At 44.2% G+C, this 25,546-nt stretch overlaps 2 protein-coding genes across 4 annotated transcripts in view; both read right to left on the bottom strand.

The window, feature by feature from the left end:
* The window catches only part of LOC144491878 (inter-alpha-trypsin inhibitor heavy chain H3-like), an 89,242-nt gene extending 74,546 nt beyond the window's left edge, over nt 1-14,696 (bottom strand). Inside the window, exons 1-5 of the mRNA XM_078210168.1 lie at nt 14,540-14,696; nt 14,393-14,449; nt 13,207-13,236; nt 7,832-7,998; nt 1,808-1,912 (exon numbers count right to left, since the gene is read on the bottom strand). Of these exons, the coding sequence (XP_078066294.1) occupies nt 1,808-1,912; nt 7,832-7,998; nt 13,207-13,236; nt 14,393-14,449; nt 14,540-14,629 (449 nt within the window). The 5' untranslated portion in view covers nt 14,630-14,696. The remainder of the gene's footprint in view (nt 1-1,807; nt 1,913-7,831; nt 7,999-13,206; nt 13,237-14,392; nt 14,450-14,539) is intronic.
* A 7,480-nt stretch (nt 14,697-22,176) lies between these two features.
* LOC144491658 (inter-alpha-trypsin inhibitor heavy chain H3-like) overlaps nt 22,177-25,546 on the bottom strand; it is a 54,400-nt gene continuing 51,030 nt past the window's right edge. For all 3 annotated transcript variants that reach the window (XM_078209808.1, XM_078209806.1, XM_078209805.1), the window contains 2 exons: nt 23,298-23,409; nt 22,177-23,199 (listed from right to left, as the gene is read on the bottom strand). In XM_078209808.1, coding sequence (XP_078065934.1) covers nt 23,046-23,199; nt 23,298-23,409 — 266 coding nt within the window. In that variant the 3' untranslated portion in view covers nt 22,177-23,045. The remainder of the gene's footprint in view (nt 23,200-23,297; nt 23,410-25,546) is intronic.

A 25,546-nucleotide genomic window follows, 5' to 3' on the forward strand; every position in this document is an offset into this window, starting at 1 on the left:
TCTCATTATCTTGCTGTCCCACTGTTAGGTTTACATGATAGTGACAAGTGCGACATAAAGAATGTCCAATTTTGGAGGTAGTTTAAAGTAACGTCCTTCACAACCACAGGATGTCACAAAGTGCTTTGCAGCACCTGAATTACTTTTGAATTGGATTCATGATGGTAATGTGTGGAAACATGACAACTAACTGGCACCCAACAAGGTCCAATAAACAGCAATGAAATAAACAACCAGCTATAATCTGGTTGAAGAAGTGAAAGCAAATGGAAATAAGAAATTAATTTCAAAGTAGAATTTAATCTCAGTTTATAGTTTATGAATTACTCAAATAGATTGGAACCATGTGGTCACTCCCTTCTATCTGTTATTCTTATGATGTCTGAACTCAATGATGCCAACTGCATCAATTATAAGGATTATATCATATGGTACCAGTTTAGTCACTGTATCTCAGCAGGCGGTTTAACGTGATCTGCATTATGAATTAATTATTTGACCCAAGCATTGTTTGTGCCGCCAGCAACATTTTTTCCAAATGTTAAATATTTCTATGAACCCTTGCCTCTTTCCTGCCAGACAGTCAAGAATCAGCGAATAAGATGTGCTGTGCACGAAACAATATTTAAATTAAAATCCTGCCTGTTGTGGATGGATGCTTCCTACGCTTTGCCCTGTCTCAGAAATGTGTATGATGCACATAAAGTAAAAGTAAAGTGAAGTAAAGTTTATTTATTAGTCACAAGTAGGCTTACATTAACACTGCAATGAAGTTACTGTGGAATTCTCCTTGTCGCCACACTCCGGTGCCTGTTCGGGTCACTGCACCTAACCAGCACGTATTTCAGACTGTGGGAGGAAACTGGAACACCCGGAGGAAACCCACGCAGACAGGGGGAGAAGATGCAAACTCCGCACAGACAGTGACCCGAGCCAGGAATCAAACCTGGGTCCCTGGAGCTGTGAGGCAGCAGTGCTAACCACTGTGCCACCGTGCCACCCCCATACACAGTGGTACAGTGGTTAGCACTGCTGGCTCATAGTGTCAGAGACCCGAGTTCAATTCCAGCCTCGGGTCACTGTCTGTGTGGAGTTTGCATGTTCTCCCGTGTCTGAGTGGGTTAGGTTGATTGGCCATGCTAAATTGCCCCTTAGTACCAGGAGGATTTGTAGGGTAAATACTTGGGATTACGGGGATAGGGCCTGGGTGGGATTGTTGCTGGCACAGTCTCGATGGGCCGAATGGCCTCCACCTGCACTGTAGGGATTCTATGGTAATGCATTATGGCTCACCGCCCATTGGATTTGGTTGAGTTACACCTTTCAATTGGGTGTAAACAAATACCTACCCATTTGGTATGCATAATGTAAATGTATTAATCAGAAGCAATGTAGGTAGATGGAATGTTTCTGCGATGATCCATTACTAGCAGGAAAGAGCTACATGTGGGCAGTGAGCATAGAAGAAGGGCACACAACAGTGGAACCCCCATTTCCAAAACATCAATCTTAGCTGGTTCCCTATTGGGCGCTCAGAACACCAACATCACCCCTCACATCAGAAGATTGTGAAAAAGATATATCTGCGTATATTTAATGAAACATGAGCCAGTAGGTTGGCAAGAGGTGATGATAAATGGATAATGGTTTCTCCACTGGGGGATGGGATGAGAGGCACTGTCCACTGGAGGTTTGTGTATTCACATTTATTTTCTGTTTATACTGACTTTTACTCACCAGGTAGTGTGGGGAATAAATGAATGAAAAAATGCAAATCATAAGTGAGGCGGTATGAAGTTGTTCTTACTTTACAAGCCCTGCAGTCTGTCCTCGTGAAACCGCTTGTTGGTACTGTTCCTGAGCAACTTCTTTCTCTTTCACAGCTCCCACATATGTCACTCCATCCAGAGCCCTACAGAGAGAGAAATCACATGGATGGTACAACAGGAATTTCATTCATTAATTTTCTCTCATACACCTTCCACTAGTCTTTTTAGTTCAATTGGCTGGACGGCTGGTTCGTGATGCAGAGCGACGCCAACAGCATGAGTTCGATTCCTGTACCGGCTGAGGTTATTCGTGAGACCCATCTTCTCGACCTTGCCCCTTCCCTGAGGTGTGGTGATTCTCAGGTTAAATCACTACCAGTCAGCTCTCTCTCTCAAAGGGGAGAACAGCCTATGGTCATCTGGGACTGTGGCGGCTTTAGCTTATTTTACATTTTCTTTATTTTGCGAAACAGGCCCGTACAAAAAACAATTACGAATAGAAATAATTACATCATGTTTCGCAAAACCTTTAGTTAACAGCATGTATGTTGAGTAAATATTTATTCCTGGAAAGCCAGGGATAGAGGAGAGAGAATTATTTTGCAGAATTATTCACTAATATACTCAACATAGGCAACTTGCAGAACTTCTTCATCACCGTTACTGGAAGTTAATTAGCAGATTTAAACCACTTCTCTTAATTTTATGCATACAGTTCAAAGCGGAAGCTACACACTATTTTAATAGGTTTTGAATTATTAATTTCTGTGCTGTATTTTAATTCATATTTGTGCACCTAGCAGCACAACCCCAAAAATACCAAGTGGACCCGGATGCAGAAAAATGAGTGCAAGATCGTCTCGGGAATAGGGTTGAGGAATCTCCGAGGAAGACTGGACAGGAGGATCATGGACGCAGGGAGTAAGGAGGAGAAATTTCAGAAGCAGAGCGGGAGTCAATTCCAGAGTGAGCAGGTTGTGGTTACCGTGGGAAGATGTCGCAAATGGAAATTGGAAAGATGGCTTTCGGGGCACAGCAAGGTCAGAGAGGAAATAAGGATGGGATGTTGGAGGCATAAAGCAGCCAGAACTCAAAACCATGGAAGACATAATCCCAGGAACATGGAATTTGCAGCAGTACAAGTCCAAATAGGTTGCAACCCTCTGGAAATAAAATGTCAGAGAGACAGAAAGTGAGGAGAGAAATGCACCTCAATGGACTGAAGAGAATCAGCTGCGCTTTCCCAGGTAATCAAGCATCTAAAAGGATTTAAAGTGGAATAAAGGGGGTTTGAAAGTTTGTGATCCACCTGTCTTGCATTTCACCCCGATCTATGTATCTCCAATTTATGCCCGTTTTTTGAAATTACTAGTAAATAAAATACTCAATTTTGAAATTTGAACTGAATGTTCCTTGCACATTGAGTTCAGAGAACTGGAGCCTTTTATCTATTTCCTGGAATTCCGAGTGGGAGTTTGGATTCTGTCCAGTGTAATCTACAGATTAACAATGAAGCCAACATGGACTGTGCCCAATTGATTTGTCTAATGCAATACACATGGTTATGCATTTGGAAACCAACTTCGTAGCTTTGAACAAAGCCTGAGTCACTTGAGATATTGAGCAAGCGATTTCCTGTTGTGTGCTTTAAAATTTCATTTGGAAATGAAACAGAATGGCATGATGGTGCAGTGGTTAGCACTGCTGCCTCACAGCGCCAGGAACTCGGATTCAGTTCTGGCCTCGGGTGACTGTCTGAGCAGAGTCTGCACGTTCTCTCTGTAACTCTGTGGGTTTCCTTTGGGTGCTCCAGTTTCCTCCCATACGCCAAAGATATGCAGGTTAGGTGCATTGGCCATGCTACATTGTCCCTTAGTGTCAGGGGGGTTAGCAGGATAAAGATGTGGGATTTCAGGGATGGGATTGTTGTTGGTGCAGACATGATGGGCCAAATGGCTTCCTTCTGTACTGTAGTGATTTGACTGAGTGGAATTCTCTCATCCAGTACTAAGTCCTGTGGCAAGGGCAGGGACAGGGAGTGCTTCCCCCTGTGGGGGCTGAAGGGGAATGATGCCACATCTTCCAGTCCTGTCATCATTAATTATACATTCGGGGGCTTTACGCTGTATTCCAGGGTGGGGCAGACTTGATTACATGCATCCTGCTGTCATATCTGGGTGCCATATTTAAAAGGTGCCCAACATGACTGACCCACCATTAAAGGAAGAAATTGGTCCTCCTGAATCAAAAGATAGATCTCCAGGAATGCTCCGAGGCTGGAAGATAAACCTCCTCAATAGAAGAATCACCTGATAGATGCTCCTCCCCTCACACTACTGTTGTGTTCCAGGGTCCAGGGTCACTGGCAGCCTCCATCCCAAACTCTGAAGGAAGCCCAGGCATTCTTCAGTTATCCTGACTTAGTTACATCACGTTGTTCCAGATGTGTTCTGGGCTGCCATGCTTTCCGGCTGGCATAGAGGAAATTCAGACATGGGGTGGAGGGGGGGGGGGGGGCATGGGAATATTCTGCCCTAAGGTGTAGGGGAGCAAGGGGTGGTGACGGTAGCAGGGGGGATACAGCAGTGCAGGGTGGTTTTAATGGAATTTGTTTCTGGCTGGTTAATTTCCCACCCAAGAGCCAAAGCAGAATGCCTTTTGTCACCTCTTTTTATCCATATGCCTTTATAAGCCTCTAGAACACTTCCAATCTAGGAGAGAATACAAAGCGGCTGCCCAATGATTGGGTGGCTCTTGGCCTCCAATCAGCTTCTAGTTCAGTTATGGAGAGCTGATTTTGGGAGGATTTTATGGGAAAGATGGGTGTCTGAGGTCATTGTGGGAAGTAGCACTCCTACCTGACCTGGCCCCACAAAGAGAAGTTTCTGTGCCTCTTCATCCTTCTTAACAGCTGACAGCCTTTTGGGTCAGTCATGGTGGATTTCCTGCTCATGCCTCCCATAAAATGCAATTGGTGACCAACTAAGGTAATAAGCCCCAATTTGCATTAATTCATAAAGCTTCTGACTCTTTTAACAGGTACCCCAGCTGCTTGAAGAATCTTGTGGGTTACGATCACAGGGATAAAGAATGGGGCAAGTTCTGAGGAGGTGACTAATCTGTTTAATTTTAGCTGCTCACCTGCCTGGTTTCTGCCCAACAGGCAGGGTAAAAGTGAACCACTAAATAATTAGGTTAGCGACTGTGACAGTGCAAATCGGACATGATCAGTGGGAAGCAATGGATTGCTGGGCCAAATGACCTATTCTCATTCCAAATTTCAGCCGGAATTTTACCGGTGTGCCCGCCCGATTCTGGGGGCGGGTGAGGCTTGGGGAACGGCATTCTCCCATTCAGGAGGGATCGTTCGAACCTCGGGCAGATGTGCCGGTAAAATTCCACACTTCATGTCCTTCCTTTATATAAATTTCTTTAATTTCAACTGGCATATAACCTTGGACTTGGAATATTAAAACTGATGCAAAAGGAACTGGATATCGGTGACTATAGCTGGGTCACGACCTCAGGTTCTACTGGTCTTACTGCTGTAGAATCTTTAGTTTTAAAACTGTATTGCTCATTTATCAGTTCAGTTTAAACTATAAATTGTAACAGGTACAGCGCAGTGAAACAGAGGTCAACTACTTCCATTCTAATAAGCAGCATTTTGCGTTGATCCATTGGTCTCTGAGCTGCAAAGCTCAAATAAATTACCTCTTATAGAATTTCTGTCCTTTCCGATCTCCCTTTTTAAAAACATTTCTGGGTTCACCTGTTTCAATTTAACCAACTCTGTACTATTTCCCCCATTAATGGATACATTCTAAATCCACCACTAAGAAAGCAACACTGAATATTAACCTTTTCAAATGACCATCTTCCCATATTCAAACAGGCAAACACAAGAAAATAATCAGAGGTACAAAACAACTCAGCTACTTCAAATATTTCTACTGAATTCTCAACAGTATATTTGTCAGTGTGAACGGGCTGAGATAGTCAATCAGGAGCAATGGCTTTGCAATGTGCAAAACACGCCAAAACTGGGAATAAAACTGATGACGATATGCCCTCCATGAGGCATTAATAAACCAAGTGACATGATCATAGAAACTTATAAAATTCTAACAGGGTTAGACAGAGTGGATTCAGAAAGAATGCTCCTGATGTTGAGGGAGTCCAGAACAATAGGTCATAGCTTGAGCATAATGGCTAAACCTTTTAGGACTGAGGTGAGGAAAAATTTCTTCACCCAGAGAGTGCTGAATCTGTGGAATTCACTACCACAGAAAGTAATGGGGGCCAAAACGTTATTTGATTTCAAGAGGAAATCGGTGGCACAGTGGTTAGCACTGCTGTATCACAGCGCCAGGCACTCGGGTTCAAATCCTGGCTTGCGTCACTGTTTGGAGTTTGCACATTCTAACCCATGTCTGCGTGGGTTTCCTCCCACACTCCAAAGATGTGCGGGTTAGGTTGATTGGCCAAGCTAAATTGCCACTTAGTTTCAGGGGGGGCTAGCAGGGTAAATACGTGGGGCTACAGGGATAGGGGCTGGGCAGGACTGTGGTCGGTGCAGACTTGATGGGCTGAATGACCTCCTTTTACACTGTAGGGATTCTATGATTCTAAGAAATTAGATATAGCTCTTGGGGCTGAAGGGATCAAGGGATTATGGGGGCAAGGGGGATCAGGATTTTGAATTTGATGATCGATCATGAGCAAAATGAATGGGGGAGCAGGCTCAAAGGGCCAAATGGCCTACTCTTGCTTCTAGTTTCTATGTTTCTATGACAAAACATTTAGGCATGCTGCAATTTATGCAAACAAAATGGCCGGGATTCTACCAAAAAAATTCTAAGTGTTGAATTTGTGTGAAAACCAGAGTAAATCCTGCTGTTTTTTTCAGCTGGGTTTTCAAAATGAATCTCCCACACTCTGTGCACTGCGGAGGTCACTAGTGTGAATTGTCCAGAAGTCCAGAGGCAGGGCCTACTCCTGCTGAAGAGGCTGAAATCAGCGTACTGAGTGGGCCCCCCGTGCATGCACACACCTCTGGGAAATTACTAAATAAGTTCTCCCAACATTGAAATCACTGGCCACAACCCCACCACGGACATTGCTGGCCTCATCACTGGCCTCTCATTACCCCACGGACATCACTTGCCTCCTCATCCCCCAGTAACCTGGACATCGCTAATCTCCCCATTCTCCAGTGACCCAGACATCGCTGGCCTCCCCATCCCCCACTAACCCGGACATCGCTGGCTTCCCCATCCCCCACTAACCCGGACATTGCTGGCTTCCCCATCCCCCACTGACCTGGACCTCGCTGGCTTCCTCATCCTCCACTGCTCCGAACATTGCTGGCCTCCCTCCTCCACCGATCCCGACTGCAGAGTGGCAGCGGGAGCTTCCACCACCACTGATCACCCCCATCAGGCCCTTCCCCCCATTAGGCCCCACCCCCTTGGCACTGCCCGATGCCCGATGGGTAGTGCCAAGGTGTCCCCTGGGCATAGACACTTTGTCCCTTAGACAGTGCCAGGGGGCCCAGGCTGGCACTGCCAAGGTGCATATCCAATGCATATCTGCCTATCTAATGCAGCTCCATGCTGTTTTCCAGCACGGAGCTGACGGGACTGGAAATCCGGTGCTGGGAGATGTGCTCGGGGCTGGACATCCAGCGCGAATCTTACGGATTGGACGCCACTTAAATCTCCCGGCCCGCTGCACTAAATAATCAGTGCAGTGGGAAGGGAGAATTGCTCTCTCTGTATTTGCTAGAAACACAAAGGTTTTCTTCATCCTTACTTTGAAATACACACAGCATATCTGAAACATACACACTGTGGAATTTAATTAGATTCAGTTGGATCTCTATCAGATATTTCTTTCAACAAAGAATAATCTTGCACACACTTCCTAGTTTTTACTAAACCGTTTACAACTCATTGTATCACTGCTTGAATACCATATACACAATGACATTTCTCAACCTAAATGTATAACACAGCAGCTCAGGTACGGAGGAGCTGACCGACACTGTAGCTGACACTCACATGCTGAAGTTGGTAATGAAGGCTGTTTTGGGTAGTTCCATTTCAAAGAAAGCTTCCTTTGACTCATTCGCTCGATTTGCCACCCGGCTGATTACCACATTGTGAGCAAATCGAGATGTAACTTTGGACTCGATCTTCATCCCGTAGATTTCAAGGTCCCTCCGAGGCTGAAGAAAATTAAAGGGTAATGTTTCGGGGAAAAGTGATTGATGCAAGAAAGTAAAATATGAATAAATTCAGACTTAAATTAGTGTACCATGCTGTTTTACTGCAACATTGTGATAAAGAGCATGTAATATTCTTACTTGTGCAGGCTTCGCTGCCGTTAGGCTAACATGATAGACATGGAGGAACAACTTATGTGCAGGACCAAGATGCTTATTTACAAGATGGTTATCCTCAGCACATTGCTTCATGACAGCAATGACTGGACAACATACAGCTACCAAAGAATAAAGAACAGTACAGCACAGGGATAGGCCCTTCGGCCCTCCAAGCCTGCGCCGATCACGTTGTCCTATCTAGACCAACCACTCGTATCCCCCTATTACCCAGCTGTTCATGTGTCTATTAGGATAAGTCCAATACCAAGAACAAAGACTCAATAACTGTCCAACGTCCACAACACATCCTTGGTACTATATGGAAAGACAACGCCAGCAACGTTTCAGTCCCTTCTCGGGCAAACACTCCAAGTATGCTAGCACTTTAAACAAGGCTTTTCTGGCTGGGAGAAGTTGGGCCAAGATCTGCCGGCGTTTAGAGGAATGAGAGGTGATTATATTGAAGTATATAGGATGCTGAGGGGATTGGACAGGGTGGATACCAAGAGGATGTTTCCTCTGGTGTAGACTAGAACTATGGGACACAATTTAAAAATATGAGATCTCCCATTTGAAATGGAGATTAGGAGAAATCTTTACTCTCAGAGCCATTAATCTGTGGAAATCTATTACGCAGAAAGCAGTGGAGGCAGGAGCATTTAATTTACTCAAGATGGAGTTAAGTAGATCTTTGATAGACTAGGGAAGCAAGGATTATGGGAGGCAGACAGGAAAGTGGTGTTAAGACCACAGTCAGATCAGCCATGATCTCATCAAATGGTGGAGCAGGCTCCTAAGTCCTGCTCCTAAGTCCTGTGCTCCTATGGACAGGGGCAGAGGATGGAAGATGGCCACATCCCAGGGATAGGCTTTACAGGAGGCAGCCCATGCCAAGACACTTAAAAATCCTCAATATCAATCATGACAAGTGGGAAACTCAAGCTGGCGATTGATGCGAATAATGACACCAGCTGTGGGTAGGAATTCGCCATAGCAATGACTAAAGGTTTCAGAAGTTTCAAAGCAGACACCAGCCCTGCAGCTAAAGCATCTGCAGAGATCATCGCACGTCACCAGCAAGGAACAACTTCATGTAGCTCACTTGTGACAGATTTTGCCTTTCCAGGATGAGTTTGTTTTAGTCAACAAAAGGAGTGCAGCAAATGATCTTATCTGACCTCAGCAAAGTTCTAAGGCTGCATTCCCATCACCTCTCACAGATGGGAGGATGCCAATAAAAGTACATAAAAACCTTTCTGGAATCTAAGTCCAGTGGCGGGCTGGAAAGTTTTCACTATTCCCGCTGGGAGACGTAATGCCTGATCCCATGAAATGTTCTGCTATTCAGCTCATTAATTATGCATCCATGAGCAACTCAGTGAATCTCATGGTGGGATGGGCAGGAAGTCTTCAGTCATGCTGTTACCTCATGGGGTCCAAGGCCCTGGTGTCATATTTAAATGGCACTTGGACAGCCATTCACTCAATGCGGGCCAGGAGCTCCACATTACTCCTCCAGAGTTCTTGAGGCTGCAGCTCGTACTAGAGAAGCTGGTGGATGAGAGAAACCACATCCTGGGATATATAAGGGTGCCTCTGGCATTGTCTTTTGCTCATTTCTATATAAGAACACCGCCATGATACATCCATGGTCAGACCTATGTTCTCCATTGCAATGGGCAATGTTCTCCAGCATTTTGTCCTGTCCCTGCTACCCTACTCACTTAGGCCTTTACTCCACCTGGCCCTGTGCCAACCTGAAATGGGCCCTCCTTCTCCTCATCTGAATGAGAGACATTTCCAAGACAGGGTTGCCTCCAGCCTGCATCATCAATATCTCAGTGGATATGTGAACAAATTGAAGTGATATATTTTGTGAGCATGCCCTTTACTGGTTTCCCTCCGCCTCAAAGCCAGCAAACCAGCGCCTGGATTACATCTAGACATGGCATTCCCGACCCATCCCTTCAGGTAAAGGACATCCCGGAGGACTGGAGATGGATGTTCCCCCTGTTCATACATGGTACCACATGGTGAACTTGCTGTCTGACCAGGATAATCAGAGCCATATGCAAGAAGTCTCCCATTGACTCCACCCCGAAGTCGCCCAGAAATCCATGGAAGATCCCACCGGCGTGAACAGCTGAAAAATTCTGGCCTATAAATTCCCATTGGTGAGGGGCTAATTTGGAGGATGATTTTAAGTCCGGTGAGCTGGCCTTTTATTGAGTGTGTATGAGTTGCTGATGCATGTAAATGGGATTCCCGACATTGCTCGTTGGGAAACTTGATCCTCCTTTAACCCATCATGAAAGTCAGGAGAACAAAATTCCCACAACTTATCCCGCCGTCAGGAAGAAAATTCTTTGCCTCTGTTAAATTATGTGCCCCCATTCACTACAATTGCAGCTGCTGGGAGGACTGGAAAATTCCGTCCAATATTTTTTGCTCTAAATGATCACAGTGCACAACTAGTATCCACTGAAATACATTTTACAGAACCAAGTAATAGCAGAGTTGTTGTGATGGGAGACTTTAATTTCCCAAACATAGATTGGAATATCCCTAGGGTAAGGGGATTGGATGGGGAAGAGTTCGTTAGGTGTGTTCAGGAGGGTTTCCTGACACAGCATGTGGACAAGCCTACAACAGGAGAGGCTGTACTTGACCTGATACCGACCAATGAACCTGGACAGGTGTCAGATCACTCAGTGGGAGAGCATCTTGGGGGTAGCGATCATAACTCTATCTCCTTTAGGCTTGCATTGGAAAAAGAGAGGATCAGGCAAGCGAGGAAAGTGTTTATACGGAGTAAGGGGAAATATGAAGACATTAGACAGAAAATTAGAGGAGTAAATTGGAAGGAGGTATTCTCGGGGAAATGTACTGAAGAGAGGTGGCAGTTTTTCAAGGAATGTCTGTCTAGAGTTCTACAGGACAACGTTCCGAGCAGACAGGGAGGTGTTGGTCGGTTAAAGGAACCGTGGTGCACGAAAGCTGTGCGGGACCTAGTCGAGAAGAAAAGGAAAGCGTACAAAAGGCTCAGAGAGCTTGGCGAAGATAGGGATTTAGAAGAGTATACGGCTTGTAGGAAGGGACTAAAGAAGGAAATTAGGAGAGCCAGAAGGGGTCATGAGAAGGCCCTGGCAGGTAGGATTAAGGAGAACCCTAAGGCGTTCTATAAATATGTGAAGAGTAAAAGGATGAGACGTGAAGGAATAGGGCCTATAAAAGGTGAAGGCGGAAAGTCTGTACGGAAGCAGTAGAAATGGCAGAGGTGCTCAATATTTTGCCTCGGTTTTCACAGAGGAGAAAGACCTGGGTGGATGTACTGCGGGCGTGCGGTGGACTGAAAGGATTGAGTATGTGGACTTTAAGAAAGAGGTTGTGCTGGAATCTTTGAATGGCATCAAGATAGATAAGTCGCCGGGTCCAGATGGGATGTACCCCAGGTTGCTGAGGGAGGCGAGGGAAGAGATTGCAGAGCCTCTGGCGATGATCTTTGCGTCGTCGATGGAGACGGGAGAGGTGCCGGAGGATTGGAGGATTGCGGATGTGGTTCCTATTTTCAAGAAGGGGAATAGGGATAGCTCAGGTAATTACCGACCGGTGAGTCTAACCTCAGTGGTTGGTAAACTGATGGAGAAGATCCTGAGGGACAGGATATATGAGCATTTAGAGAGGTTTAGTATGCTCAAGAATACTCAGCATGGCTTTGTCAAAGGCAGAACGTGCCTTACGAGCCTGGTGGAGTTCTTCGAAAATGTGACTAAACACATTGACGAAGGGAAGGCGGTAGATGTGGTTTATATGGATTTTAGCAAGGCGTTCGATAAGGTCTCCCATGCAAGGCTTCTAGAAAAAGTGAGAGGGTATGGGATCCAAGGGGCTGCTGCCCGGTGGATCCAGAACTGGCTTGCCCAAAGGAGGCAGAGAGTGGGTATAGATGGGTCTTTTTCTAAATGGAGGTCGGTCACCAGTGGTGTGCCCCAGGGATCTGTTCCGGGACCCTTGCTGTTTGTCATTTTCATAAATGACCTGGATGAGGAAGTGGAGGGATGGATTGGTAAGTTTGCCGATGACACGAAGGTTGGTGGGGTTGTGGATAGTCTGGAGGGATGTCAGAAGTTACAGAGGGACATGGATAGGATGCAAGACTGGGTGGACAAGTGGCAGATGGACTTCAACCCAGATAAATGCGTCGTGGTCCATTTTGGTAGGTCAAATGGGATGAAGGAGTACAATATAAAGGGAAAGACTCTTAGTACGGTAGAGGATCAGAAGGACCTTGGGGTCCGGGTCCATAGAACTCTGAAATCGGCCCCGCAGGTGGAGGAGGTGGTTAAGAAGGTGTATGGTGTGCTGGCCTTTAGCAATCGAGGGATTGAGTTTAGGAGTCCGGGGATAATGATGCAGCTATATAAGACCCTCGTCAGACCCCACTTGGAGTACTGTGCTCAGTTCTGGTTGCCTCATTACAGGAAGGATGTGGAAAAGATTGAAAGGGTGCAGAGGAGATTTACAAGGATGTTGCCTGGATTGAGTGGCATGCCTTATGAGGATAGGCTGAGGGAGCTCGATCTTTTCTCCTAGGAGAGACGAAGGATGAGAGGAGACCTAATAGAGGTATATAAGATGTTGAGAGGCATAGATCGGGTGGACTCTCAGAGGCTTTTTCCCAGGGTGGAAATGACTGCTACGAGAGACACAGGTTTAAGGTGCTGGGGTGTAGGTACAGGGGAAATGTTAGGGGGAAGTTTTTCACACAGAGGGTGGTGGGCGAGTGGAATTGGCTGCCGTCAGTGGTGGTGGAGGCAAACTCAATAAGGTCTTTTAAGAGACTCCTGGATGAGTACATGGAGCTTAATAGGATGGACGGTTATAGGTAGGTCTAGAAGGTAGGGATGTGTTCGGCACAACTTGTGGGCCGAAGGGCCTGTTTGTGCTGTAGTTTTTCTATGTTCTATGTTCTATAGCCCCAATAAATTATCAAAACAAAGTCAATCAAACCATTGTTCAGGGAAAGATAAAATAATCTCAAACTGTACCTACTTTTTTGCCATCCTCCTCGGGGCTTCTTTTCTATTGCCAATCAAGAAAAGGACAAACAGATTATAAAATGCATGTGTTATATACATAAATTATACAAGCAAATAGAGTCAGTGAAGGAACTAAATTAAACTAATATAATTTTGTGAATTATACATTGCACCCCACAAATTCATCAGAGGTTCATGTACGATGACAGTAGAATATATTCCACGTTTAATAGGGCAATGTATCAGTAAATCCAATAAATAGGGTAGCTGAAGCTAATAATAAAAGACTTGTCTGTATCTCAGGCTGCAATTAACTGTCTGGTATCATCTAAGCAGAAAAAATTGCAGCTTTCATTTTAGTTGAAGTACCATCCAAAAGAACTGAAGGATTTTGATACAAAACAAACATGGTGATACAGTATTAATTAGCATAATTGATGATAAAGATGCTAAATTTGCATTGATGTTGTCAGCTAAGGGGCGGCATGGTAACACAGTGGTTAGCACTGCTGCCTCACAGTGCCAGGGACCCGGGTCCGATTCCTGGCTTGGGTCACAGTCTGCATGGGGTTCTTTCCATGTCTGCATGGGGTTCCTCCAAGTGCTCAGGTTTCCTCCCACAGTCTGAAAGACATGCAGGTTAGGTGCATTGACCATGCTAAATTCTCCCTCAATGTACCCGAACAGGAGTGTGCAGACTAGTGGATTTTCACAGTAACTTCATTGCAGTGTTAATGTAAGCCTACTTGTGACACTAATAAATATACTTAAAAAGCTAAGAACAAAGCAAAACAAGTCTGCCAGCGAATTGAATTGTACATACCGTGAAGGTAAGTTTGATGCTGGACAGTGATGATCAGACTGTAACTTAACTCAAGGGTTCAATTGGGATTCATAAAACTAACCTTGGTTTATTTTCACACATTATCTTATTTGGAAAAGTTGCCAAGATTGGTGCATCATTCTTATTTGTATTTGAGGGTAGGTGATTTGAAACTAGTTTCACTCACACAGTGTGTGAGACTTACATATCACAAGTCGTGAGGTTAACAACTGGCACAATTGGCATTGGTGAAAAATTCAGCCACAAAGCACATAAACAATTGTTAGTCCTTTTATATTTGACTTGAAATAACATTTCTCAGTTATTTCCAATGAAGAACTGTAAATTTGCATGTACAGATTAAGCTGCTGAATACCTTCAGTGTTCTTCTCGCCAGTTTCAGGACACTTGGCAAAGAGTTTGCATAATCGCTCTGCTCAAGATAAAAGTTAAAAAGTTTAAACAGTCGGTCAATGAATTAAGAAAGTTATTAAAATCCTTTGTGATATAAATAGTTCATTACCTTATGATGTTCTGATTCTGTTAATATGAAATCAGATGATATTAATGCGGGAATAGAAATTAGTAAAAGATAGGACAGCATTTGCTTCATTTTGCACAATCCTGTGAGGCAAGTGAGGTAGAGGAAACTAAGCTTTATTCTGAATTCTGTTAATGAGCAACAGTGGCATTGACCCTCCTTCTACAATTACAGCAAAATGTTGACCCAACTGAGGTTATCATGTAAACATTCTGTGTAATTAAAGCAAACAAAGATGTTTTTGGACAAATTGTGAAACCTGGACAGTTAAGTCCAAAGAGTACTTAGTACATGGAGCTCAATACTGAAATATTTTTTTTAAATCTTTCATGGGATATGGGCATCACTGGCAGTGTTTACTGCTCATGCATAACTGCATTTAAGAATTAATTAATTAATTGTTTTAGTCACAGGAGTGCAAAACCTGAAAGTGTTCTGCCGGCCTCCCGCTGTAAGAGAAGAATTTTAGGATCAGGATGTGCAGTGAATATTCTAATCAATTTCTGTCAGAAAATTGGCAGACCACCTCTTAAAAAATAATAGCGTTGGGTCTCCGCAGTTGAAGATGTAGACGGAGAAAGAATGACTACAAAGATGATTTAACAACAATAATGGCAATAGTGGCTTTAAAATGGCTATTCTGGCAGAGAGTTAAGCATGCTGGGATTTTTGGTCAACTTGTAATTAAAACGAGATGCAGGTCATAAACTTACTTTGGTCTGGAAACTATGGCCTGAAGCTTCTTGTGTTGACTAAATAAGGGAAGTTGTTTACTTTCGCACAGACATAATGGCCTCAAATTTTATTTCCGTTATGTGTGGGACATGTCATGTGAAGTTTGCATAATAGTGTCATTTGCAAGTAATTTCATTGGATGTTTGAGCCATGTGATCGGTTTCTGGTTACACAATTGGCTGGATGACAGAGAATCTTCTGGAAGCAAGTGGAGAATTTGTGGATAAAAGACATTGCAGTCCTTTGTTTGCCAATGACAACTCAAGGAGATTAACTGGCATAAGAAGAGTGCCATGAAGGAATTTTCCTCAGAGAAGATTATGAAGATAGATATTACATCAGAAAGGATTTAGCCAATACTTCCCTAAAACTGATAGTGTCTATTTTCAGTTAAATAATTAAAGTTAATGTTCAGTTAAAGTTAATGTACAGTTAAGAATTCAAGTTCAGTTGAGAGTTGATGTTCAGTTAAGAGTTAAAGTTCAGTAAAAGAGTTAATGAGTTGCAACTGTTTAAGTTTGAGTTGATACCTGAAGTGTTAAATTTAAAAAAATTGTTGAATGAATTAAGAGTCGACTCCTATTCTTGTTTCTCTCATTAAACAGGCAGGCCTGGACAGGTAACTAAATTCTACCTATTTAAATAAAATAGCTTTAGGGAGAGAATGCTTTTTATTTTATTCAATTGTGGGATATGGGCGTTGCTGACTGGCCAGCATTTATCGCCCATCCCTAGGTGCCCTTGAGAAGGTGGTAGTGAGCTGCCTTCATGAATCGCTGCAGTCCATGTGCTGTGGGTTGACCCACAATGCCATTAGGGAAGGAATTCCAGGATTTTGACCCAGTGACAGTGAAGGAATATATGTGTGTGCGTATATATATATATATATTTCCAAGTCAGGACAAAGAACAAAGAACAATACAGCACAGGAACAGGCCCTTCGGCCCTCCAAGCCCATGCCGCTCCCTGGTCCAACTAGACCATTCTTTTGTATCTCTCCATTCCCACTCCGTTCATGTGGCTATCTAGATAAGTCTTAAACGTTCCCAGTGTGTCCGCCTCCACCACCTTGCCTGGCAGCACATTCCAGGCCCCCACCACCCTCTGTGTAAAATATGTCCTTCTGATATCTGTGTTAAACCTCCCCCCCCTTCACCTTGAACCTATGACCCCTCATGAACGTCACCACCGACCTGGGGAAAAGCTTCCCACCGTTCACCCTATCTATGCCTTTCATTATTTTATACACCTCTATTAAGTCTCCCCTCATCCTCCGTCTTTCCAGGGAGAACAACCCCAGTTTACCCAATCTCTCCTCATAACTAAGCCCCTCCATACCAGGCAACATCCTGGTAAACCTCCTCTGTACTCTCTCCAAAGCCTCCACGTCCTTCTGGTAGTGTGGCGACCAGAACTGGACGCAGTATTCCAGATGCGGCCGAACCAACGTTCTATACATCTGCAACATCAGACCCCAACTTTTATACTCTATGCCCCGTCCTATAAAGGCAAGCATGCCATATGCCTTCTTCACCACCTTCTCCACCTGTGACGTCATCTTCAAGGATCTGTGGACTTGCACACCCAGGTCCCTCTGCGTATCTACACCCTTAATGGTTCTGCCATTTATCGTATAGCTCCTCCCTACATTATTTCTACCAAAATGCGTCACTTCGCATTTATCAGGATTGAACTCCATCTGCCATTTCTTTGCCCAAATTTCCAGCCTATCTATATCCTTCTGTAGCTTCTGACAATGCTCCTCACTATCTGCAAGTCCTGCCAATTTTGTGTCGTCTGCAAACTTACTGATCACCCCAGTTACACCTTCTTCCAGATCGTTTATATAAATCACAAACAGCAGAGGTCCCAATACAGAGCCCTGCGGAACACCACTAGTCACAGGCCTCCAGCCGGAAAAAGACCCTTCCACTACCACCCTCTGTCTTCTGTGACCAAGCCAGTTCTCCACCCAACTAGCCACCTCCCCCTTTATCCCATGAGATCCAACCTTTTTCACCAGCCTACCATGAGGGACTTTGGTCAAACGCTTTACTAAAGTCCATATAGACGACATCCACGGCCCTTCCCTCGTCAACCATTCTGGTCACTTCTTCAAAAAACTCCACCAGGTTAGTGAGGCATGACCTCCCTCTCACAAAACCATGCTGACTATCATTAATGAGTTTATTCCTTTCTAAATGCGCATACATCCTATCTCTAAGAATCTTCTCCAACGACTTCCCCACCACGGACGTCAAGCTCACTGGCCTATAATTACCCGGGTTATCCTTCCTCCCCTTCTTAAATAACGGGACCACATTAGCTATTCTCCAATCCTCTGGGACCTCACCTGCGTCCAGTGACGAGACAAAGATTTGTGTCAGAGGCCCAGCGATTTCATCTCTCGTCTCCCTGAGCAGCCTTGGATAGATTCCATCAGGCCCTGGGGATTTGTCAGTCTTTATATTCTCTAACAAACCTAACACTTCCTCCCTTGTAATGGAGATTTTCTCCAACGGTTCAACATTCCCCTCCGAGACACTCCCAGTCAACACATCCCTCTCCTTTGTGAATACCGACGCAAAGTATTCATTTAGGATCTCCCCTACTTCTTTGGGCTCCAAGCATAATTCCCCACTTTTGTCCCTGAGAGGTCCGATTTTTTCCCTGACAACCCTTTTGTTCCTAACGTATGAATAAAATGCCTTGGGATTCTCCTTAATCCTGTCTGCCAAGGACATTTCGTGACCCCTTTTTGCCCTTCTAATTCCCTGTTTGAGTTCCTTCCTACTTTCTTTGTACTCCTCCAGAGCTCCCTCTGTTTTTAGCTGCCTGGACCTAACATACGCCTCTCTTTTCTTTTTGACCAGTCCCTCAATTTCCCTGGTTATCCACGGTTCTCGAATCCTACCCTTCCTATCCTTTTTTACAGGCACATGCCTGTCCTGTAGCCCTAACAACTGTTCCTTAAAAGACTCCCACATGCCAGATGTGGATTTACCCTCAAACAGCCTCTCCCAATCAAGAGCTGCCAATTTCTGCCTAATCCCACTAAAGTTAGCCTTCCCCCAATCCAACACCTTACCCTTGGGACACCACTCATCCTTTTCCATCACTATCCTAAAGCTAACAGAATTGTGGTCACTATTTGCTACATGTTCCCCTACCGAAACTTTGAAGACCTGACCGGGCTCATTCCCCAGTACGAGGTCCAGTATAGCCCCCTCTCTGTGTGTGGCTTGGAGGGGAACTTGCAGGTGGTGGTGTTCCCATGTATCTGCTGCGCTTGTCCTTCTAGATGGAAGTGGTCATGAGTTTAGAAGGTGCTGCCCAAGGATCTTTGGTGAATTGCTGCAGTGCATCTTGTAGATAGTACACACTGCTGCTACTGAGCGTCGGTGGTGGAGGGAGTGGATCTTTGTATCAATCATCATCAAAACAATAGAAGGTATTGTAGAGGGTGTTATCAAGCGGCATTTCATCTGCCCCAAGCAGCACTAAGTTTGGATCCCACGAAGACCACTCAGCTTCACATCTTGCCTTCACACTCAGCCTTGGTTCAAACATGGACAAAAAGGCTGAGTTCCAGAGGTGAAGTGAGAGTGACTGCCATTTACGTCAAGCCAGCATTTGGAGTGGAGAGTGCTACCAAGGAGCCCTAATAACAATGAAGTCAGTGAGAATGAGAGGATAAACTCTCCACTGACTGCAGTCATATTAGCACAATGAAAGTAGCGGTGTTTGGAGGCCAATCATCTCAGTCTCAAGGCATTGTTGCAGGAGATCTTCTGGACAGTGTTCTAAACAAACCATTTTCAGCTGCTTCATCAATAATCTTCTCGCCGTCATAAGGTCACAGCTGGAGATTTTTGATGGTCTGAACAGTGTTCAGCACCAGTTAGAACTCCTCAGATCCTGAAGCAATCCTTGCATGCATGTAGCAAGACCTGAACAACATCCAGGCTTGGGTAGATAAGCTGGGTGTAAACATTCACCACACATAATTGCCAGTTATTGACCACTCCAACAGAAGAGCATCTAACAATCTCCCCATAACATTGAATGGAATTATCATTATTGAAATCCCATCATCAACACTTTTGTGGTCACCGGTAACTAGATCAGTCACATATATCCTGTGATACAAGAGCAGCTGAAATGCAGCAAGTGATTCACCTCCTGACTCTCCAAAATTTGTTCACAACCTACAAGTGAGAAGTTAGGATTATGGGACAATAATTTCCACTTGCCTAGATGAGTGCAGCACTAATAACACTCAAAAATTTCAATACCAACAAGACAAAGTTGCCTGCTTGAATTGCTCCATCCGCAACTGGCGCCAGGTGGCTGTAGTATGTAAGGCTCCTTCAACAGCACCTCCTAAAACCGTGACTTTTATGGGTGGCACTGTGGCACTGTGGTTCGCACTGCTGCCTCACAGCGCCAGGGATCCAGGTTCGATTCCCAGCTTGGATGCCTGTCTGTGTGGGATTTGCACATTCTTCCCGTGTCTGTGTGGGTTTCCTCCAGGTGCTCTGGTTTCCTCTCAGTCCAAAGATGCGGGGGTTAGGTGGATTGGTCATGCTAAATTGCCCCTTAATGTCAGGGGGACTAGCCAGGGTAAATGCATGGGATGTGGAGATAGGGCCTGGGTGGGATTGTGATTGGTGCAGAATTTGTTAGGTCGAATTGCCTCCTTCTCCAGTGTCGGATTCAATGATTCTATGATTTACAACCAACAGGCCCAACTTCAGCAGGCCTTTGGGAACACCATTACCTTCAAGTCAAATGCCATCCTGATAAGGAAATATGTCACCATTCCTTCAACATCCCTGAGTCAAAATCATGGAACTTCCTACATAACAGCACCATACAATTTTGGGTTGAACCAATTAACATTACAGTGCTATAGGAGCACATTTACCACGAGGACTGAAGCAGTTCAACAAGACAGATACCGACCACCTTCTCAAGGGAAATTAGTGATGGATAGTAAATGCTGGCCTTGCCAACAATGCCCACATCCTGTGAGGGTGGCACAGTAGCACAGTGGTTAGCACTGCTGCTTCACAGCTCCAGGGACCTGGGTTCAATTCCCGGCTTGGGTCACTGTCTGTGTGGAGTTTGCACATTCTCCTCGTGTCTGCGTGGGTTTCCTCCGGGTGCTCCGGTTTCCTCCCACAGTCCAAAGATGTGCGGGTTAGGTTGATTGACCATGCTAAAATTGCCCTTAGTGTCCTGGGATGCGTAGGTTAGAGGGATTAGTGGGTAAATATGTAGGGATATGGGGGTAGGGCCTGGGTGGGATTGTGGTCGGTGCAGACTCGATGGGCTGAATGGCCTCTTTCTGTGCTGTAGGGTTTCTAAGATTCTAAGAATGAACAAATAAAAAACAAATGTATTAGTGAGAATGGCCTAAGTAGAAAAGACCTGGGGCAGGATTCTCCGGCTGTGCTCGCCTGAAAACTGGAGATTCCCGCCCAACTTTAATGGACTTTTACATGGTCCGGCCCCCACCCACTAGAATTCCAGTGGCGGGAGGGATGGGAGAATTCCAGTCCTGATGTGAGAAAAATGTGACTGACAACAGGCAAGGCGGACAGGATGAAGAATGAAGAGAAGTATCTGGAGAAGGTAAAAACAAACAAATAATACTAATAAACAAAACAGGAGTCATGTCAATAGAACATAAAACCAGTGCGCCACATGTAAAGAAAAAGCAGAAATAAATTTAATGTTGTGATGAGAGAAGTTATACATTAAATATTTTTGAGGACTATTGTGTAATTGTGAAGAATGTTTGTGGGTCTATGTGTGAAAACAATTTCATTAAGCTGGGGACTGATTGTCTGGCAGGGTTTGAGACATGAAAGGAATGTAGGTTTTAAAGTCATACATTTGAAATAGATCTGGCCAAGCAAATGTTTTATAAATAAGCAATCAAGAAGTAGAAATTTGCATTAGGAGATACATAAAGGTTTGGATTTTCAGCTGTTAACTTTCAAGGGGGAGGAAAAGGCTTTTTTTAAACTTGGGAAAGGTCATAAATAAAGAAGGAAGGGTTATTAAATTTTATTTGACCTGGAAATGGGAGCAATAGGGAGAACATGAAAGATTTTTATACTTTGGGAAAGTCAAGTTTCAAAGAGTGGCGAAGGACAATGGAATCAAAGTTGAAAGAGAAAAAGGACGTTCAAGAGATGTTCAGTTGTGGTGTGGTGGATACGTGAGACATACTGGGGTGAAGCCAGGGGAAAGAGCTGTGATTCTGTAAAGTTTGTAGCAGTTATTCCAGCCAAGCCAGAAAAGTGTCTGTTTTCCATAAGGAGGACTTTGCTTTTAAGTGTTAAATTTCCAAAGCAAAATGGGAGAGAGTTTGAGAAGTCCAGTGATATACCTTTTCTATAGCAACAGCAAAGTTGCCTTGTGGTAGGTAATATTACTGGAGTCTTGTAGTCAAATAACTGTAAGGGAATGTTGCCGAGAGGGTGTTTACCCTCTGTGTCTCACTAAGTAAGATTATTTTGAGGGATGTTCTGTGAAGCAAATTTTAACTGGACAACTGTAATATTATGTGTTGAAGTTTTAGCTTATTTTGTTAATTTCATGTTTAAAATCTCAAAAGTGTTACTGGAATTTGTGGCTTCTGAATTTTCTATTTAGACTAGTTCTCATTGTCAGAATATTAAAAGAAAGGTTTTAGTATATGGCCCAAGTTTCCCTTTGGCATTTGATTTGTGCAGCAATTAACATCTGCTGGATCATAACAATGCAAAAGTTGAAAATGTGTTTTTCACAAGAGAAATTTAGGGATATTACTCTATTTAATAGAACATTAGAAACAATAGGCTAAGGAGCATAATAACAACAATACACATGGATTGAAAGGAATTTAAAATAAAATGGATTTATTTTGGGTACATGTGTAAGAATATTGTCTGTATGTATGACAGGTTTTCAATGATTAAGCAGTTTGTCAATATCTTTATTTAGCATCACTTAATGTACAGTTATTAAAGCCAATGCAAAGTGTAATATTGGAGCCTGTTACATCCTGGAAGACAAATAAATTTCTTGCTGCGTGCAGGAGGCAAGTGCGCATCAGGAGGTCTGAACAGCTTGACAGTTACAGTCAATCTGACCAATATATGGCAACAATGGCAGGACAGCAATCATCTGGAGCACAGTACTGGTATTGCAGTTGTCTCACATGGAGACTGTTGTCACATAGAGTGCTCAGGTAAAAAAGAAGTGTTCTACTGCCATCAGCCCCATCTCCCTTTCATCACATTGCCGCTTCGTGTCCCAGACACTTTAGCAGCACTCTCACTGTTACCACAGGGAAGTCTGCCAGCTGCCATCACATTGCAGCCGCTGACTGGCCCTTCCACCTCCTCAGCCAAACTCCAGTTCCAAATCGGAGCAGGGTGCTTGATTAAACAGCTCCTGTTAGATCGTACCTGAAGTCCTACTGCTCTCATGAACAGGGTCAGAATCTCAAACATTTTCACAGTCCGGGAGACTGGATTAGCATGGAGCTCACTTTACAATACCTGGTTCCCCTTTTGACATACACAAACCAAACATGGTCATTTTATGTAGGCAGTTTTCATCATAAATGAACATAGAAATTTCTAATTGAAACGCTTGCAGATGTACAATTTCAAACTGTATGTATTTGACAGATAAAGTGATTGAACAATAAAGCCATGCAAATGATACTGAAGGGATAATCCTTCACCATCTGCTCTCAGATTATATCAGAATGTAGTGAGTCAAATAAAGAAGAAACAACGTAGTCAGTTGGAATTCCATCAATAAATCCTTTCCCGCTGCAATGAACAAACCAGCATGGGATATTGGTTCCTCGATTTGAATCCAGTCTGTAATCTTTCTCGTACACCCTAAAATTAAAATCATCAATAAAACGCATGCAAAAATGTATAAACAAATTAGAAATATTAAGTTGGATATATCAAAAGTGTTATCTTTACAACATTACCTTGTCACCCGAAATTTATGACCTTTAACAATCATTTTTGCATGAAGTTTGCTTTGATCTAAGCCAGAGTGAATGTTGTGTATTTCGACATTCACTTCATGGTAAAACTGGCCTGTGTCAAAATAAAGATAATTTAAGTCACAAATTCAGTAGTGTCGTGAGAACACGTTGCCCTGCCAAATAAAGAAGATCGTATATTCCACCAGCGACAATACCCTAATGATTCGTCAGGGATAAATGTGTTTTATTTATTCGTGTCACAAGTAGGCTTACATTAACACTGCAATGAAGTTACTGTGAAAATCCCCCAGTCGCCACACCCTGGCGTCTCTTTGGGTACACTGAGGGGGAATTTAGCATGGCCAATGCACTCAACCAGCACATCTTTTGGACTGTGGGAGGAAACCAGAGCACCCGGAGGAAACCCACACAGACACGGGGAGAACGTGCAGACTCCGCACAGTGACCCAAGCCACGAATCGAACCCAGGTCCCTGGCGTTGTGAGGCAGCACTAACCACTGTGCCATTGGAAGCTGTTGCTAAATTTTGTGACTAAACCAAGAATTTCCCATTGTGTAATGCTTTTGCCTGTGCAAGCGCTGTGGTGGTAAATTGATTTAGTATTGAATTAATTTAGTAGTTAATAAGGTAACTCAATTAAGATCAATATTAAATAAGGGATGGAATTCAAAACCACCCTCAGAGGTGGTGGGGGTGGGGGTGGTAATGCTCTTTGATCAGGTGGGAAGAAGCAAGATAGAGATTCCATTGCCTCCCTCTGAACTAGCCCAGGCTAGGGAGCTGAGAGAATGGCCTGTCTGCCCAAAGGTCAATTGGTGCACTTAGGGCCTCATACCCCTGTCACTGATATTCAATCAGTGGAGGAGAGTGGCAAAGTTGTGTGGACCTCCTTCCAGGTATATAGGGCTGCCAACTTTAATTACATGTAATCCTGGAGATTTCATCACAGGATTTGCCCCCCATGCTGCAGCCATTTGTCAGGCGACACAGCCATTCTTGTGATGTGCTGTCTTCCTGTGCCAATTGGAAAGCAAAATTATTACCCAGTTGGAGGATATTTGACTGCCAGCCAAAAAGCCTCCACCATCCCGCATTTTCAATATATCTGATAAAGCAAAATGTTCAAAGAAAATAGCAAAAACATTTTTAAATGTCCCGATGATTTTTCTTCAGATTTGTACACAGGAGGCAAGAAAGCCTGCAGGTATACCTTGGCTGGTAGTCCTGAAGCCTAGAAGGAGGGACCCTCCTTGTCAGACACACTGTGCCCTTATAATCAACCCCTCTTCCCACAGCACCCTTGCTGTGGCCTCCCTGTCTAGCCCCTATGAACACGCTCCACTCAGCTGTGTCCTGGGCCTTCATCATTGTTCCTTGGTGTAGGATGCACTGCAGAACTGGCAGCGGCCACTGCTCCCAGTGGCACTATCAGCGTTGGAAAGCTACCAGATTCTGATTGGTCAGCGGCTCATGGAAATGAGACATCTGCCCTCCAGCAGGATATCTGGGGAAAATTCCTCTCACAGGAGTTGGGAAGCCCAGCGGCAGACAGATAGGTACCCGATTTGGATTAAATCCCATTGGGCCTAAGGAAATGGCAACAGCGGGTTGTTTTGGGTTTTCAGCTGGTGACCCCCTCCTGTACTTTTAAATTCTGCTCAAAGTTTGGAATAGGTATTTTCCAAAAATGGCAGGAGAATATGTATGTATAGATTGGCACGGTGGCACAGTGGTTAGCACTGCTGCCTCACAGCACCAGGGACCTGGGTTCAATTCCGGCCTCAGGTGACTGTGTGGCATTTGCACATTCTCCCCGTGTCTGCGTGGGTTTCCTCCGGGTGCTCCGGTTTCCTCCCACACTCCAAAAATGTGCGGGTTAGGTGGATTGGCTATGCTAAATTGCTCCTTAGTGTCAGGGGGATTAGCAGGGTAAATACATGGGGTTACAGAGATAGGGCCTGAGTGGGATTGTTGTCAGTGCAGGCTTGATGGGCTGAATGGCCTCCTTCTGCACTGTAGGGATTCTATGATTCTAGTCTACAATTCTACAATAGTAATCACCATTATTTGAGTTCGGATTTGAAACCGCCTTACCCAGGGTGAACTATTCTTTTTACTATTTATTTCACAAATGGGTGAACAAAGGGATGTGAACAGTTGTTTTCCTTAACTCTATCCAAGGGACAAAAACAGAGTAAATGTTGCCAAATTCACAGTCATTTTCAGT

This window comes from Mustelus asterias, chromosome 3, assembly GCF_964213995.1.
Source record: "Mustelus asterias chromosome 3, sMusAst1.hap1.1, whole genome shotgun sequence".
Classification (NCBI taxonomy): domain Eukaryota; kingdom Metazoa; phylum Chordata; class Chondrichthyes; order Carcharhiniformes; family Triakidae; genus Mustelus; species Mustelus asterias.